Source organism: Ips typographus, linkage group LG1, assembly GCF_016097725.1.
Source record: "Ips typographus isolate SLU linkage group LG1, UJ_Ityp_2.0, whole genome shotgun sequence".
NCBI lineage: Eukaryota > Metazoa > Arthropoda > Insecta > Coleoptera > Curculionidae > Ips > Ips typographus.
The window spans coordinates 20,554,028-20,573,229 of NC_138422.1; the positions used below are offsets into that span (position 1 = coordinate 20,554,028).

General features: G+C 37.4%; 2 protein-coding genes and 1 long non-coding RNA gene across 4 annotated transcripts; 2 read left to right on the forward strand and 1 right to left on the reverse strand.

The window, feature by feature from the left end:
• Positions 1-1,114: 1,114 nt before the first annotated feature.
• On the reverse strand, positions 1,115-2,118 carry LOC145740277 (uncharacterized). The gene is made up of 2 exons (XR_014181384.1): positions 1,848-2,118; positions 1,115-1,792 (listed from the first exon to the last, which is right to left on the reverse strand). It is a non-coding gene; the product is annotated as an uncharacterized LOC145740277 (long non-coding RNA).
• A 120-nt stretch (positions 2,119-2,238) lies between these two features.
• Positions 2,239-6,924, forward strand: LOC145740276 (lysophospholipase-like protein 1). Its single transcript, XM_081995716.1, has 4 exons — positions 2,239-2,462; positions 2,563-2,684; positions 6,221-6,365; positions 6,419-6,924. Exons 1-4 carry the CDS (start codon positions 2,384-2,386, stop codon positions 6,760-6,762), a joined length of 690 nt encoding a protein of 229 aa, XP_081851842.1. The 5' UTR covers positions 2,239-2,383; the 3' UTR covers positions 6,763-6,924.
• Positions 6,925-10,109: 3,185 nt separating this feature from the next.
• Positions 10,110-18,316, forward strand: LOC145740274 (uncharacterized). Of its 2 annotated transcripts, none has more exons than XM_081995713.1 (12): positions 10,110-10,292; positions 10,347-10,526; positions 10,581-10,674; positions 10,731-10,773; positions 10,824-10,909; positions 13,115-13,150; positions 13,242-13,397; positions 13,457-13,629; positions 13,686-13,946; positions 14,003-14,257; positions 17,628-17,861; positions 17,923-18,080. In XM_081995713.1, the coding sequence occupies exons 1-12, from the start codon at positions 10,197-10,199 to the stop codon at positions 17,941-17,943; spliced, it is 1,635 nt and encodes a 544-aa protein (XP_081851839.1). In that variant the 5' UTR covers positions 10,110-10,196; the 3' UTR covers positions 17,944-18,080. The 2 variants fall into 2 exon arrangements, with proteins under 2 accessions (XP_081851839.1, XP_081851838.1); XM_081995712.1 differs by having other exon boundaries at positions 10,112-10,292; positions 17,916-18,316.
• The last annotated feature ends 886 nt before the right edge of the window (positions 18,317-19,202 follow it).

The following is a 19,202-nucleotide window of genomic DNA, read 5'->3' on the forward strand; positions in this document are numbered from 1 at the left end:
ACGTACACACCCACACACCCCCTCTTGGTCAGTGTTCACTGCCTAATAAAGAAGACATACTTAAGCTACGATCTTGTTTCTCTTCCTACGCCACCCCCAAAACGTGACATGGTGGAGGCGCCCCGTTCAATCCCCGTCTATTAATCTTCATATTGATAGACACACCCTCGCAAATTGAAGCCAATTAAGTCACAGGGAAAAGATGAAGGAATAACAGAGGAAAAAGAAGAGAGGCAAAGACCAGAAGAAAGAAGAGAGAGAAAGAAAGAGAGATCAGGAAGACGACTCAACCATGCCCACCCCCACAAGTTCAAGCACACCCCAGAAGAATCAAGACGAGTTTTGAAGGACCAGCCTGCAGGTCCGCAGTTGCTTGAACTGAGTAGGGCTATATCAAGAGCGGCCTGTAGGTTGCCCTAAACATTTTAGTGTATAGGAGCACATTTTAGTTTGTAGTGTATTGGGTAAGATAAAACTAAACTTTTGATAACTAGGTTTCATAAAATAAGTGTATGTATAGTTAATGCAATAACAATATCTCGATTTCTAGACCAGTGACGCCATTCCCGACCTAGGTACTTTGCTGAGGTAGCAAAATCGCGCAAGTATAAGGTGTTTTGTTTATAAATACATGTTGTCTGTTTATGTTATTGGAGTGGGGCTTGTTTGCTAATTAATTGTTGACTTTAGGGGCCACCTAATTACCTCGTTGCGTCCATCAACAAATTGACCTGATTAAAGAAGCGAGAAGAAGAGGAGCAAGCCTAGGAGAAACCAGCATCTTCGGATGGGTTCCGCACCGTCGGTTCTACAGCCGCGTGCACCCAGAGTCCCTTAAATGAAGGGCTGAAGAAGGTTCTCCAGATGGGCTTAGAAATGATGTATAGTAGTCCAAAGCAACGTGTGCTAAAAAGAGAGCACGCAATGGACCAAAGATGTCGAAGCTAAGCGATGGATTTCCGCTTAGACAATGTAGTGCCGAGAGAAGGTACTAGAAGATGGTGCCCGATGCAGGGGACAATTTACGCTTAAATGAGAAGGCAAGAAGATGGACGCAACAACAAGGTTGAAAGGTGACCCAACGAAAGGAATAAGTGTTTTTTGGGTATGCAAACATGGCAACGTTTAAAAATCGAGAAGTAGTTAAGATATTTGTTCAATAAAGTTTTTCCACCCCTTTTCTAGAAGATAAGTAACATGTGTTAGTTTAAGAAGTAATATTTGATGATAGGTTGGTTTAAATAAAGTACTCCCCCACCTGCATTAGAAAATAAGAATAGAAAATAAGTGAGTTGATTTTGTAAACATGGACTTTTAGTGTTCGGGGCGAACACTTGTTGGAAGGGGGAGATGTCACGAATAACATAAATTGCACTATGTTCCTTACCTAGTCGGGCCCCGCTCTCCCCTAGTGCACTGTCTGAATCAGCAAGACCGGCAAATTGGGGTCACGATGTGGGTATTTAATCAGCGTCTCAAGCCATCAACGATTACCGAACTCTGGGGTCATCCCCAGAGGGAGGTCACAAGCGACAGTCCGAACTTTCTAGTGCCCGGACGGCTCGTTACACTTGGACGGCTTGGCGACACTTCAGAAGGGCTTACGCACCTACCACTAGACGTACACACCCACACACCCCCTCTTGGTCAGTGTTCACTGCCTAATAAAGAAGACATACTTAAGCTACGATCTTGTTTCTCTTCCTACGCCACCCCCAAAACGTGACAATATTATTTTCCTCCACCAGTAGTAAACACTGTAGTCTCGGACAAAATCAGGACTTTGTCTCATCTGTATTTCTGTGTTAATCTATGCTTTGTAAAGCAACATTTTTTCTTCTACTTACAGCATTTTTGTTGGGATTTCCTTTATTAGGAATAAAAAACAGTGGGAGATTTGTATCACCCATTTTACATATTAATACCTGACTGATGGATCAACAGCACAACGTTTGTAGCATTAACTATTCATGGAAACTTATAATTATTTATACATTATTTTTAATACTTTTAATTTGTTTCACTAATAACCAATAACAAAGTGCTGTGCTTTGTTTGGATTCTCTTTGTTTTTGTTTATTTTTTAACTAAGTTGGGTTATTGCAGTTTTCCCCAATTAGGGAGGATAGTCTGACAGTTGTCACGTGACTGTGCTAGTTATACACAACGGAGTGTCATATGACTATTGTTAAATTTATGTCTGCTTGGTATGTAGAGGTCGCCACCTTACCGTAAGGGCTTATGCAACCAAACATTCACGTAACTTATGATTTTCGATAAAAAAATAAACATTCATGTGTTCATGGTTTCTTAGGTAAAAAGTAGTAATATTTTTGTATTTTAGCTTTATACACTTTTTATACATTTTTGTATATATTGCCAAATGGCCCTAACTTCTTTAATAAAGGTGCCCCAAACCAATGCAGCTTGTTCTGCTGCTGTAATATTTTTACATGGATCTGGTAAGTTAAAAATTTCTCATTATCAATGTGTTAACTCAACAAATTGCTTAAATCTCGGCTTAAACATTGTTTTTCTTCGATTATCGAAATTCGTTTGCAGGTGACACTGGACAAGGCTTCTTAAATTGGATAAAGTTTCTTATTGGAGATTTTGCTTCTCCCCATATAAATTTTGTCTTTCCCACAGCTCCATTGAGGCCCTATACACCCCTTAAAGGAGAGGTAAGTCTACATATTTTTTCTGTCCTTGTAGAATTGCATCTTGTAAGTAATTTAGTATTAATAAATAATCCTACTATGTACACAACTATGCAGTACTGTAGTACAGTCAATGAAGTAATAGCTACTGAAAGAATAACCTAATTTTAAAATAAAATTTTGTCTTCAATTGCAATGTTGTTTTGAAAATTATTTATACAGAGTGTATTGAAAAAAGATGCCTAAACAGTTTAGTATGTTGTGAGAAACCATTTTCTAAAATCCACAAAAATTTATTGTAAAGAAGTAGTCCATATTCCTACAGTGGAGTTGTGAGTGGAGTGAAAGTTAAAACACAAAGTCAATTTCCACAAAAATGTATAAAATTACTTAAACAGATTTAGTTACTAGCAGAAAAGTGTGAGAATAAAACTCTCATTACCTACCTAGGATTTTTTGTTTTTCCAGAGATAGGTTCCTTCTTAATGTAACAATGTAAATAGCAAATGATGAAGATGTTCAAAAGGTTGTTCTATTTAGAAATGTGCTCTAGAAGCAATGTTTTTCCCTACTCAACTTCAATAATTTGAGGTGTAGCTTTGGTAGCAGCATTACAACTTTTGAACTGTCCCCAAGAAATCTAACAGTGTGATATTCAGATCCCTTGGTCAATAAACTGGCCCAATCTCTGTTTCTTTTAATGATTTTTGCATTAGGATGTTAGCAGTTGGAAAATTTGTTGATGTATATTCTAGAAGCCCAAAGAGAATTACTGAGACATTCTCCTAAAGTTAGAATCATTTCCATATACTTGAGATTGAAATATGTTTTTAGTGGTTTTTTATTATTTGTAACTGGCATTAACATGAAAATAGTTTCTCAAGAAAGGTGAAAAAACTTAATTGCAAAGTTAAAGGGTCCTAAGTAATTTGTTAGTCTTTAATATTATTACTAACTTTAGTTTAATGATTAATGCTTTTCTATTCTATTAGCAAATCTATTTATGAGATACACCTCTGTCTGAACAAAAAATATAATAGTAATTTCAACTTTAAATATAGAGAGTATTATAAAGAGAAACCTAGTTGGGCTATTTTTTTTTAAATTAGCTCTCTTATGGTCACAGAAAGATTTCCAACAACATACTGAAGAGCTTGGCTACCATTTAAGTTCCTCAAAATCAAATCTTCCATAAAACCAGTAACAAAATTAGGATTAGTAGATTTTTAAATTATTAAGAACCTTATTAAAACTTAGTGGGTTAAAAAATAACGATTTTTAACTTGCTCAATCTCATTTTTGTTTTGTTTTTGTTCTATTTAAAAAAATATATTTTTTACTTATTACCTTTTTCTTCAAAACATTATCTTTATTACGAGTACATACAATATGTACAGGGTGTTACAAATTCGATGCTTTAGCATTGCTATCTCAGAAACTATAATTGATAGAGCTTTAGTTAAATGGAGGCAAAGTTGCGCGTTTTATTGCTAAATAATTTCATAAAAAAAAATAGTTATTTGATTCTTAGTTTTTTTTTGTGATTTCACACACCCTTATACATTTTGGACACCAACTGTTAAATAGGTTGCTAACAAAATTATATTACTTTGCCGGACTAGTCCGGAAAAAAACATTTTGCCGGACTAGTAACGTAATGAATCATTTCCCGGACTGAAACCGACTACGTAATAGAGCATATTACGATACAGTATGAAATAAAAGTTATTACAAAAATAGCTACTACTACTCATAAGATTACAGATGCTTCTGATTCAATTTGCACAACTCAGTTTTGTCTAAATGTTATACAGTGTGTCCACGATAAGGAGAGCAACTATAGAGATCTTGAAAACGGTTGCAAAGTCATGGCCTTAATAAAAGTACATTTAAAAACCTTCAATTTTTTTTGGTTTTTGAGATATTTTGAAACATATTGTTTTGACGTGTGACTTTTTCACAACTTAGATTTTTTTTATTCCGACGTTTTTTCTTTGCGGAACCATTATCAACTTCATTTTTTTTTAAATGCGGACCTTATTTTTTAATATCAGATTCTGAAAGCCTTTTTTGTTCCAAATTCGATGATGTACGACAATTTATGGTTTAAATGCGTTTACACTGTTTTTTGACAGAATCTGAAAATATATTTTTTAAAATAAATAATTGCCTATGCCAATAAATAATTAGCTTGTTTTAGGGCGGGTACTTTCAGTTAAGAATAATTTTATTCTAAAGATAATTTCTATAGAAACGGTGAAATCAAACGCTACTATTGGTCAATTCTGTTGTAGAAATTATCCGAAGAAGAAGTTTACCCGAAGGTGAAAGGTACCGGTTCTTAGGCGGTTATTATTCATTTAAACTTAAAAATAACACAAAAACAATTTTTTTCCATACCTATAGGAAAGGTAAAGTTTTAAACATCGTTGAATGTACAAAAGTGTCATTAGTTTTGATTTAGGTTCAATATTAACGTCACAAAAAATTAAATTGTAAAACCAAAAAAAATAACTTTTTTCAAAATATCTCTCATTTTCTAAATAACATTTTATTAAGGCCATGATTACGCAAATTTTCTCCCATTTGACCAAATCTGTATCTCTAACAGTTTTGAAGATTTCCATAGTGACTCTCCTTATCCTGGACACACTGTATACAAGGTGATTCACACTTCACAGTGATGGCATATTAGAAGTTTCTATAGAAAGTTACTAAAAACAACCGAGAAATTTATTAGAAATATTATCGTCTCTTATTGTAAATTTTTGTGTTTATTTTAAACTTTCATCAATCGGCATTCGTCGGTCTGTATGTTTCTGCACGTTTTTCATAAGAGCAGCACTGATAATATTTTTTTTTTCATTTTATATGACAATCAAACAATCTGAGAAAAACCTTGTGTGTGTGTGTTAAATGTGACAAGTATCGGTTCTGTCAAGCTAAGTCCATAAGTGCAGCATTTGCGTAAATCTCAGAACATTGTCGAATTTGTGATTGGTCAAAAAAGCAGGCTTCAGCTTGCTGCATCTACACATGTGGACTTACCATCAAAGAATGTTTGCTATACGAAAATTATATATGGATTTGTTCTAAATTTAATGTCCTTTCATTACAAACCATAACACACAGAGGATTCTATTAAAAAAAGATCTTTTGGTGGTTTTTTTATCTTGAGTTTCTGGGCATTTCAACCATGTGGTATTGTCCATGTTTACATTAGTGTTTTGCTGACAAATTTACTATTTTTATTAAATGTCCAGGAAACTGTGCTTGATAGGTATAGGAAATGTATTAAGAAGTATTACTAGGCGATCTCTCTGTAATTAAAAAATAAACTTAGAAACGGAATGTTTTGTTGACGATCGAAAGTTTGTATTCTTTTTGGCTGATCTGACAAAACCGTACAGTGAAAAATATTTTAGAAAAACTACAATTCAAATTAAAAAAAATATATATTGAGCTCTTTTCTAGATATTTCTGATATACCATCATAGAGTGAATCTCCCTGTATTAGTAATATAATACTTATTATTAGGACTGTGGTTTTATCTTTACAGCTTAGCTATGTTTGGTTTGACAGATATAGCATAACACCAGATGTGCCTGAACACACAGAAACCTTAAATGAAATAGGAGAAGAAGTGAAAAACTTGGTTAATGATATTACTAGTACTGGTGTACCACTCAACAGGATAGTAATAGGTATATTTAATTTTGAAGTAAATTGTTCAAAATACAATTTTTCAATGTATTAGGAGGTTTTTCTATGGGTGGAGCCTTGGCACTTCATAGCGGTTATCGTTTCGTCCCAGGACTAGGCGGGATATTTGCCCTCTCATCGTTTCTAAATAAAAATTCCGCCGTTTATTCAGAGCTAAAGTCGGAATCTACACCTTTATATATGGCTCACGGAGAGAGAGACACAATGGTACCGATTTCATGGGGAAAAAAGACTTATGAAGAATTAACCAAACTGGGTGTAACAGGAGAGTTTATTCCTTTAGTCTACACTTTACATGAATTGAAGAAAACGGAACTGCAAGGATTGTTTAAGTGGATTGAAGGAGTTTTACCTCCTTTGGACTCTGACGTACAGTAAATTATTGCAATAATTTGTATGGGGGTTTTAATTGGATGTATATTTACTACTTTTGAGCTTTCCGTACTGCATGGGTAAAACTATAGAGGGCAGCATGTTGAAAACGTTTTATCAGGATACTATTTGTAATGAGAATTTTGTCAATAAATTTGTAATTATGCATGATGTTTTTTATTTAATAGTCAGCCTAAAGCTAGGATTCTACATTGCAACGCAAATGGTTAGTCTCAGCTTAACAAATTGAGTACAGATGCAAATTCCTAAAAAAAAAACAGAAAGGCGCGGAATTTTCGAGTCATAAACTCGAATATTCGAATAATTTAAATAGTCAAATATTCAATTTTTGAAAGTCAAATTCTATTAAAAAACGTATAGTGAAGTTCTTGAACTTTGTAATACCTACCTAATAAAATATGTATTTAAAATAAGATTCATTTTTTTTCTCAGTTGCGACAAATGGTAAATTACTTAAAAAATCATTACTAATTATGTAAATATATTGAAGAATATTAGGTAAAAGTTCGTATTTTGTATGTAAGCTTTTTGCAACCTAAACGCAAAGGTGAGCAACATGGTTTTAATGTTAAAAAAACATCTGGCAACGCGGCGCGGTTAACGTCAATGACGTGAATTGACCAACTTAGTGCCGAGGACTATAGTTAGTACTATTATAGTTGTTAGTAGAGCATCAGAAACATTCAAAGTTTGATTTGAACTGACTATTTAACGAACTTGCTTTAAATATTCAAATACTTCAATATCTAGCTATTCGACTATTTCAATCTATTATATTAAACCGTTTTCACTCAAAACACAACGTTACTTTCCTCGCACTGTATATTTCGTTTTTTTTTACGAACAATACTGACAACTCTTAACAATCGCAACAACTAACTGACTGACTCTCCACCGGTCCTAACCCAGCTGTTAATATAGACTTCCATGGATTCGAGGTAATTCGGGAATATTCATGAAATTGGCATTCTCTCTTAAACTTCAAACTATGACATAAATTTCTCTATCTCACAAACAGCTGAACTACGACGTTCTAGAGCCTAAACAATACAATATACGGGGTAAGACGAAATGAATTAAGACTATATGAGGTAACACAAAATTACTAAAAGTCTATTTCGTAACACTGCCCCCCTCCTAAAATTGATAGTCCCGATCAACACTTGAACCAGCTTTGGGTAGTCGGAAAGGTGTAAGACTATTCAAATAAACGACTTTAATTCTTAACTCGTGGTGGACCTTGCTGTATTCTGTGGCCGCCGTTTCTTATTCGCTGATGCATTGTCGACGACTTCTTCCAAACTTGCTTTTCTCCAACTTGTTCAACAGGTACTTCAAGTCGATGTCTCGTTGATGATGTGTTTCCAATATTTTTTGTGTCCGGAATGCTTCACTTTTTAAAACCACTCTTCGGCACCGCGCTTCAGTTTCAGGCATTTTAAGCCGCTTACAACCTTCATTGGTCTGGGCAAAGTAATTTCCTTGCAATGTAACCTTTCTTGTCGTCTGTTCGACCATCTTCACACTAAACTCGTCTGGATTAGTCTTTATGACGCTCCAAATTCAAATAAAATTTATGTTGCCGCATAAGATTCAGTCCTATCAGTACATCATCGATTATGTTGGCTACGAGAACGAAATGAACCAAATGATAAACTCAATTTTAGCTTCATGGATTCCCAATACAGGCATTGTACCACCCCCGGCTGTTTCCAATATAAATTTTGCTCCGGTATCACTAAATCTGCATTACTTTACTATGTCTGGTCTAACTATGGTGAAACAAGTTCCAGTGTCGACGACCATTTGACAATTCTTTCCGCAAACCTTGCCATTCACTACTAAGCTGGTATAAGTACCTTAATAACTGAAGGTGAATGATGATTTTCAGGCAGCTTTTGCTTGTGATGAACATTAGCTAGACTTTCTCTTCCATAATTCACCATTCCTTTTGGTTTGGGGCACTGATGTTGCTTATCTCCTTCTTCACCTTCCTTTGGTAATTTTGATAGTTTTGCCTTCTCTTTTCCCATCTTTCCTGGCCTTCTATTCTTATCGGATTAGGGCATGTGCCCTTTCTATCCACAGTTCCAGCATTCAAAAGAACGAGAAAATGGATGCGTTTGCTCACTACCATTGTTTTGTCTCTTTACTCCACATTGTACTGCTGCAAGGTTTCTTGGCTTCTGCTTAAGAACTGTGCCTCGTAAACTTGCTCTAGATGCTTGTTTTCAAACCTCATCTCTAAGTGTTGGACTAAGTCTTCGTAATTCCTATAACAGCTCTCATCCAATGTTTGCAAAACCTCCAAGGCTCCATTCTCTAAGCCATAAAACCAAGGCGGGGGCTTTGCCGCTCGATATCCAGTGGTTTGCTTCTGCGGCAGCCTCACGAGGTCTTACCATCGTAAACTGGAGGTTTGATATTGGAACAAGCATTAGTACTGGCGACTAAGGTTGGCTTTAAGGACTTTTCTTGCAGTTTGTCATCTTCCCTTCGTAAATCCTGGATAGTCCACTACCCCTATTCTTCCAGTAAATTCCTCAATGGTATGGGTCACTTTTCCTTCCAAGTTTTCCATTTCGCTTCTTATTTCATTAATAAACACAATCTAACTGGTCGTTGATTTGAGTTTTTATGTCATCGAATTTCGCTTCGAAGTGATCTTGATTTATCTGGCTTGCTTTAATCTCCTCCAGCTTGGGATATTGGCTAACTTTAAGTTTCACTTTGTTATTAAAATCGGTCTTATACGCCAACATTATGGAATGTTTGTCAAATGACACATGTAAAGGGGGGCCTTGGCCGCATTCGTTTTCACGCTCCATGGAGCGAGCAGAGCATTTTTGGCGTCAGAATGACGTTTTTTTGAAAGAAATTATGGTTTTTCCAAATTACGTCATCGTGACGTCAAAAAAGCTCTGATCGCTCCATGGAGCCTGAAAATGAATGCGGCTCTTATATACAGTAAATCTAGAATGGTTATTTACGTATTGATAGTGAAAAGTACCGTTTTCTTGCTCTGAGAGCGACATTGGCTTGCTCCGCTTTGCGTTGAAAATTAAAGATACTGCGGCATATCTTATAACAATTAATAAGATTGTACTGCAGCAGACAGGCCAGTTTGACTGCAGTCAAATCGTACGATTTGCTAAAAACACGGACACATACGATGCGAACATTTTCATTAAATGCAACAAGTACAGTTATCCTGAGTGGTCAGCTAATATAATAACTTAAAAACGCGATTTAACGGGCGATTTGCCCCTTAGATCTACACTTAAAAGTGAGCTCCGGTACAATCAGGTAAATAAAAAATACTAGCAAGTAATAAATACTCACATAATCACATGACAGCTTTGTCAAAACTATAGGAAATATTTTTTTCTCATATATTAGAGTATTTTTAAGTGTATACGATGAGTGAACCCGAAGAATCGAAAGAAGACGTCCCTAATACCTTGCCCGAAGACCAGCAGCAGCAAGCACAGGAAGAAGAAACTTTAGAGAAAAAGGTTACAAATTGCTCAATAACTTCTAGCTTTAAAAATCAAAATGTAATTTGTTAGAGTGAATCGAAATTGCAAACTGACGAAAATAACTTTAATGATTCTGGCGATAAGACAGAAACTGATGAGAAAGTTCAGGAGGAAGATGAAAATGCGCCTGCTGCTACACCAGATCACGATACTGTGGAGGGAGCTTTTTTCGACGAATCCAAACCGGATGATGAGAACGAACCGAAAGCGGTGGTTAAAAATTTTAAAATAAAATTACTCTAGTTGATATGCATAATTTTGTAGATTTTGGGCATGACTGAGGAGTCCGAAAATGTATCACCAAGCAAAGTAGACATTTCTGGAGTGAACCAGGCTTCTGAAGAAGTTCCAATAAACAGTACTGCTTTGACACACATGGTGTAAGAATGTAAGAGTCATGTTGTTATTTTTCAGAACCTCTGGAACGCGGATCGGTAGCAAATACATTAACAGCAAGGTAGAAGTCTTAATCTGAGATATGGCATGCTAAATCATCCATTTTTGTAGAACATCGGAGGTTCGGAAAAGCAAACTAGGAAGTAAATTAAGTACTAGAAAGTCAATGGAAAGCGAAGCTAAGCTGCAAGGAAAAGGTTCGTATATTTTTCAAAAACTATATTTTTATAATTTGTATTATTTGGATTTTTCCTCCGCTGCATTTGCTTGTTGGTTGCTTCCATTTTAGAAGTAATTTCTTTCAAAATATAATTGTATGAGTTTATGTAATTCTTTTGGTGTTTCTTTACCGTTTTGTTTTTGGTATACCTAAAGCCTTAATTTAATTTGCTGTATAAACCAGGCATTAATACATTTTCAGCAAGATGGGGAGCCACCTTGTACATCGTGTAAAACAATTTTGAAATGATACGTTTCTAGACAGTGCATTGGGAAAAGAGGTCTCAGAAAATGGCCGCCAAGATTACCATATTTGACATACCTCAAGATTGTTCTTTGGGGTAACTGTATTTAAAACACATCTAGCTTCACTAGATGATATCCTTCTTCTTAGAATGTCTAACCGTTCTGTATACGAGTAGCAGCGCGGAATAGCTGACTCCTTTAGCTCCATATACCTTGCCTTATAGGATCCTCTGCAAAAAGACATATCGGCTCTCATTACCCATTTCATGTCCCAAATATTGTAGCTTTTGAGTCTTATTAACTGTATTCAGGACTTCTTTTTCCTTTTCCATCCTGATCCGTATTGGGTTCTCTCTGCGCATGGTGCAGTTGGCTGTTGGATTCTTCAGTACAGCCACATTTCAAATGCCTCAAGTTTTTTTTGGAGGAGGCCTCCGTAAGCGTCCACGTTTAGACTCTATAATACGTAGCATTGCAATAAGCGAATTTTCGTGTACAGCTGTAAGTCATGGCTAGTAAAGACTTTTTTCATCCTGACAAATGCTATTCTGGGTATTTCAATACGTGTTCCGATCTTCACGAGTGGTCCCAATTCTCATTTATGTTCGTGCCCAAGTATATGTATTTGTTGACTTTTTCTAAAAGTCTACCAATATAATACCACGGGTGTTTTGGTTTTTACTGATTATCATGTACTTTATTTTGTTGGTGTTTGATTTAACACTGTTCATTAGGAGTTGTAATGTTGTCTGCAAATATAACGGTATCATCTGCATACTTTGTTATTCAATCGTTCGCCGTTTAGCAGGATTCCAGCTTCAATACCTTGCAGGGCTTCTCTGAAGATGTATTCCGAGTACCGATTGAAAGTTAATCTTTGTATCTCCTCTGCTGTCTCTCTGTCTACTCTGACACAAGCCATCTGATTCCAGTAAAGATTTCTAATGATTTTGACATCCTTCACATCGATGCCAGCTTTTTGCAAAACTTCCTTCATTTGCGTGTGCCGCACTTGATCAAACACCTTTCTATAATCTATGAAACATGCGTATACACCGCATTTGACGTCCCTGCACCACTGAAACAGCACCTGGATCGAAAATAGAGCCTCTCTAGTATCTACAGCACTTCTAAAGCCGAACTGAGTCTCAGATTCTATCTATTTCTGACATAGTTTAAATATTCTACTGTGAATTATCTTTAGTAAATGGCTCATCAAGTTTACTGTTCGAAACTCGCTACATTTGCTAGCATTAGGCTTTTTGGAGAGGGTAACACCCTGTAGAAGATCACATTGAACACTTTTGTAAGCCATTTTAGATTCTTCCCTTCCATGATCTTCAGCAGTGGATCATTACTACTGAATGTACATCAATTCCAAGAGTGTTTTAGAATGTACGACATAAGTTTGAAAGGAAATCATAGTTTTATTTAGCTCAAAATGTTCCTCTTCTCTCTCCACTAAAATATGGTAAGTACAAGCAAAAACACAAAGTTAATCGCCACAAAATCTTCATTTAGTAGCTAAAAGCTTCCCAACATGTTCCGAGTGTATAAACGACATCCTCAGGGGCTAAAATTCATGGGTCTGCCACATGTCCGCTGGCTGTCCCTCGAATGGGGGGACAGCGTAACCCAGGTTGCGATTATCACAGCCAGCGGACATGTGACAGGTCCGTGAATTTTAGCCCCTGAGGATGAATCGTTTATACACTCGAAACATGCTGGGCAGATTTTAGCTATTAAAAAGATTTTGTGGAGATTGACTTTTGACGTTTTTTGCTTGTACTTACACTACAACTCCACTGTGTGAAGATGAACTACTTCTTTTCATTAAAATATGGTAGTTCTGGTTCCCTCTACTTGTAACACTTGCATCAAATTGCATTTTTCTAGTTTCTTTACATTCAGAGATATTCACATTAAGATTTTGATAGGTTTGGACCAAACGGACAGCTTAGGCGCACAGACAGGTAAGTTACCGCACACAAAATGGAAAAAACGAGCGAATTTCGATTAACCATAAATTTTTATAAAATCTCCCTTTATTGGCTGTTCATACAGGTCGTACCTCAGTTTCGTCAAGCAGAAAAATGTCAAGAACACGACAGTCCATTAGTTATGTAGAAATGGGGCCTAGAATTCAAGCCGGAAATGAAGAGGACGACGATCTCATTGGGTTTGATATGGGTATTGGTGGTCCTATGATTGTCTTAGATGGTATCCTATTTTATTTGCACTTGCATTAACTGACTTGACTAATAGCGATGCTTTTGTAGATGTCGTAGAAGAAGAAGAACAGTCGATTGTGATTGAAGAACAAGAACTCTCTAGATTGAATCGTGAACCTTATTATGAACGACACGACAAAGCCATGGCGGAAATAGCCGAGAGAAAAATAAGAAATTTAATTTTACAGAAAAAACTTGCAATGTATTTTAAACGCAAAAAGGTGCATTTGTAGGGTTTGTGGTATATTTCTTAAGTACTTAACAATATGAAATCTAGATGGATTATGTCACTAAAGAGTTAGAATGGTCTTACGATCAGCAGATTAAATACAACAAAAAACTAGACGCGTATGGTGAACTGATGGAACTCAATACAAATGAAAGGACCAGAATAAATGAAGAAATCAGAGAGGCAAAACAGACGCGTGATGATAGATTTCGGGAGCTTAATAACATGTTTACAAAAATGCAAAACAGAGAAGCTGAAATTGGTTATGGATTGATTTATCGTAAAACTGGGACTCCTATTTCAGATAAAGTACACTCCAATTTATCAAAAATCAAAGCAAAATTGCTTTAATCAGGAATTTTTAGTTGGTAAACCGATTAATTAAACGTCAGAATGCTGAAATGGAACAGGTTAGTTTCATGAGACTGACTTACATCAAACTGAAGGAGATGGTTCAAGAAAAACTGGATGCGATTAATGACATAAACGAAGTCGCTCCTGGATTATTTCTAGCTGATTATGAACAACTAAAGATAATAAACCAAAGTTATGCTGATAAAATTGAGGAAAAGGATGAGGAATTGACTAGATTGAGGACTAAATGTAGCAGTACGACCCAGGTAGGTGTGTCCAAGATAAGTTTGTTGTTACGGAAATCTCGAAAATGATTGTCATATGATGAGAATGTTCAAAATGATCTCAATTTGTGTTAAATGCATTTTTTATCAAATTAAGTTTTTACTGCAAAAAATTAACTATATTGTTTAATACAGGCGAAAAAAGTTACTAATTCAGATTTTAGTGGGTAGTTATTTTAATTGAACGCTTTTAACTCAATTTATTACTAATACTTAATGTAGACCTGACCTACATACAATACAAAATACATACATTCAACCAAAAAAGAAGTAGAAATGCATGTTGTCATTTTTTAAAAGAACTCATTGCCAGGAAGATACAGCCCTCCAAAGTTCAGCTTTTGTTATAATTCTGCGACCGTTGAAGCAATTTAAATCAAATTTAGACAGTTATAGCAAAAAAACAATTATTTAAACTAAATTTTGGAGGACTGTCTGTCTGTATCTTCCTTATGAAACGTTTATCAGCAAAATGACAATGCATGTCAAAATATTTTTTTAAGGACTATCGGATAGTGGATTATTGACATTTAAAACTGGATTACTTTTCATTACTATTTTTAAATTTTGATTGCGTGTTGTGTCTTGTTAAAATCCTTAGACTTTGAAGTTTTTGAGAGAGTGGAGAGCAGTTTTCTATAATTTTTCGTAAGTATTCTCGTCCAACATTCAATCAAATCGTTTAACGCCGTTGTACAATCCTGTCGTACGACGCCGCAGTATTGTGAATGACCAGCTTTAGAACTTCTCCCCTAAATGATTCCAGTTGTGTCGGTTCTGAGCTTCTTGTAGCCAGTTGCTAGCGATTCCTTCGACATCGTCTGTCCATCGTAGATTTTATTTAATTTTTCTGGTCCACCACCCCTCAGTTCCACTTAAGTCACGTTACACTCTTAATCACTCCCATCAATATATCTGCATTTTGATCGAACACGAGCAAAACGATTTATAGAGCTCGTTTTCTATGCAACGCCACGTTTTGTTAGAAAACTCCCTTTGCGCTCACCAGATCCATGTCCAGTCGAGTTTTTTTCGTGTTGGTTATCGATGCGACCACTTATGTTATTAGACTTGTTCTAACAGTTTTCGAATTAAGTCACGGTTTATCCAATTTTATGGATACTAAGAAAAATTATAGAATGGCAAATATCTGGCAGTACGAGTGAAAGATACTGTGCATTTATACGGTCTGCTAGTTTTACGAGCTCGAGAAAAATTATACTTGATGAATGGGGCTTTAAATTACTAGCGAACGTTGTTCGAATATTAATAAATAAAAAATGGAAACTATTTAGCGTGTGGCGTTTGCTTTTAATGGCCATTACACTGATACTTCGGGACGAATCTCGAATACCACCTCACGGTGAAATATCTAGGTATACACCTAGATATTAATGTCTTTGCCTAGATACCCCAAACTATCATGGCGCGATCATCTTGCTTCCAGGGACAAGAGGGCCATGAATATACTATGGGCCTGTAAGAGGACTGTTGGTGGCACCTGGGGTCTAAATCCCAGGGTGCTCTACTGGCTCTACTGCACCACAGTCAGGCCTCTAATTACCTACGGGGCCATAATGTGGTGGCCCTGTGTAGAGCAAAGTTCAGCAACCGCGCAACTGGACAAAGTCCAAAGAGCGGCGTGCCTGGCGGTGACGGCGGCAATGAGGAACACTCCTTCTAGGGCCCTGGAGGTGATGTTAAACCTCATGCCACTCGAACTGTGCGTGCGAGTAAGGCCACGCGCGCAGCTTACAGGCTGCACGTGGGCGGCCAACTACAAGCCTGCTCATTTGGGCACGGCAGAATATGGGGCTGGGCCACAGACCAGTGTCCGCTCCTCCTGATGCCAGGCGATCATCAGATCTCCAAGTTCGTGCCCTCAAATCTCTTCAAAGTTATAGTTCCTGATAGAGAGGAGTAGGAGGCCGATTACGGACCGGAATTGGATCGTTGGTAGCAGGACGCGCGGGGGCCGGCATCCAGACGCTTGTCACAAAGTATCGCGCTCGGTAGTTACACTACAGTCTTTCAGGCCGAAGTATATGCCATCCTTGTCTGCGGGCTGGTTCTCCTATCCGATCCGAAAAGGGGTGGTAGAACAGTCAACTGCTCCGACAGTAAGGCTGCCATCAGGGCCATTGAGGCCGATGAGGTGCGGTCCAAGCTGGTAATGGAGTGTAAAAGTACCTTGGAGGCCCTGTCTCGGGGCGGCGGGGTATACATCGCGTGGGAGCAGGGACCCACGGGTATCTCCGGCAACATGGAGGCTGACAGACTTGCCGGCCTTCGAACTAGGGAACCGCTATCAGGACCTGAACCTAGGGTGGGGATCTCCTATAGCACGGCGGTCCGCTCAATAGAAGGCATGGCTGGAAAACTCTTCCAGCAACGCTGGATAACTACTCCCCGCACAGGCAAAGGACCTAATATCTGGTCCGTGCCCCAAACGAACTAAACTTCTGCTAAACCTAAACAGAGGTAAACTACGAACGGTGACTGGTCTAATGACGGGTTACTGTCACCTGGCGCGGCATATGCGCAGACTGAGAATTTACGAAGACCCGGCCTGCAGAGGCTGCTTGAAGGGCGAAGAAACACCGGGGCATGTACTTAGTGACTGCCCCGCCTTTTCTCGCCTTCGTCACACCTACCTGGGACAGCCAACGCTGTGTTACAGGGAACTGAGGGAGCTGCATCCGACCAGCATTGTTAGATCCTTTGAATCAACGGGACTGCTGTAGCTCCGGCTAGCGGGACGCGACGGGTCCATCTGAGACCTATGCACGGGCTAAATAGCCCCCCGCATCACCAAAACAAACACCATACACTGATACTTTTGATCATTATCAGGACTCTTGATGATTTTATAGGTTGAAATTTATTCAATTGATATTTCGTTTTAATACTTTGTATCTTTGGCTCTTTTTAGATTCTCGTTTTGTTATCGGAACACAAAAGTTTCCTGTTGCATTCATTGAACATGAAGGAACGAATATCAATTTTGTCACATGGTACCATCCCTTAGTCAATAATAGCCATTTGGCGATGACAGAACAATATTTAAAAAGTCACATTCTGTCAATCAATCTATATCATTTTTTTTTCTGCTTTAAAATATACCATTTTAAGTGTTAAACACGAGCCCATCGAACTAAGAGAGTTGCATCCGACCAGCATCGTTAGATTCATTAAATCACCGAGACTGCTGTAACGACGCGACAGGTCCATTTGAGGCCTCTGCGTTCGTCTGGGCTAAACAGCCCCCCGCAACACCAACAGTTTTTTTAGTGGCCCATCCGTTAGAATCATTTAGTAACTTTTAAATACATAATATCCACTCTATTTATAGACGTTAGCACATCTCAGAGAAAAAACAGCAGCCTTGGAAAACGATTATACCGATCTAGTCCAGGAACGGGGTCACGTGGATTATAGTTTCTCAGACATTCGCGGCAACTTGAATCACACTAAGCAGCAGAGGGATTCATATCGTCACAACATTAGTAAAATAAGGGAGGAATCTGGTTTATTAACGCAACCTACTTTACTGAGAGATATGGAAACAGGTTTAACTGATGCAAAGGTTTCAGGATAATTTTTCCAGCTTTAAATGTTAGTTTACAACTACCAATTTTAGGTATTAGAAACGAACTTGGACCACCTGATGGGCGACTACAGTAAGCGGGAAAAACATTTGGAAATGATTCGCCAGAAAATTGAGGAAGCAAAAGAATTTCGTCACTCCCAGAAGTGTAAAATGAAGAATGTAACTTCAGCAAAATTTAAGACAGTTAATCCACCAGAAAATATTTATAAAGGAAGGCCTACTTTGATGATACCTGTAATTTTGGATAACGAATTTGAATGCTTAAAAAGTATAAAACCTCTCATTACCAAGGATAGGAGAAAACATAACAAGTTCACCGCACATATGTAGTGATATACTTCACATAATGACAAACTTTAGAAATGTACTTATCAGATGCAAATTTATGATTAATTACATTGTAGAAAAATATACATATCTGCAAAAGTAAACCTTTGTTACTTTTTAAACTAGTATTCTACACAAAATCGAATTTTCCGAATATCCGCTTTGAAAACGACCTTTTATTTCTTTTTTCCTTCCCCAAAAAACTTGCAGGGATCTCCCCCCAACTTGATATCCTACATACTGCAAACCTTTCTACACATCCCATAACAAATCTGGCTCCATACGCAGCAGACGACGACAATTTATACCACATGAAATACTACGCTCAATAGTAAAAGTTCGAATTAGCCGCCACATTAGAATTTGGTTAACATTTTATGACATTAGGTCCATTTCCTCCTACAGCAAGTAGTAAGTAAAGGTTTATGACGTAACGGTTCTTCCTCTTCAGTACTCCTTTGTCCACTCCTGAACGTAGACCTCTTTCATCCGCTTCCATGCATTTCTGTCTTGTGCTGTTTGAGACCGTAACGGTTAGATCAGGGTAACTACTAGTTACATCAGCTGATTGTTGTTTTGTCACAACTTTTGACAAAAGCGGAAAAGCCTCATGTTTTGTTTATTGTTTTTGAAATACATCTATCGAGTTCTGTTATACTTGCGGGATTGTGCATTAAAAAGTAACTAAGAAAATAAGTAATAAAGACTTTGCTTACTACAACACCTCCACGTGCACAGTGCTTGGACTTTCTTGTGTCCCTATTCAACGACCAGCATATCCCCGATTTCGTGGCCAATCTGTGCCAAATTGTATTCGAAAGAAAGAATACAATTTAACACAGATTAACCACGACCGAGCCAAATTAAGCGTCCAATGTAGTCCCAACAAACGTAGAATGGCTCAAAAGTAACAATTATGCAAACTAGAACAACACCGGAATCGATCATTACCGGTTTTGAGAAGAAAGAATACAAATTGGCACAGATTGA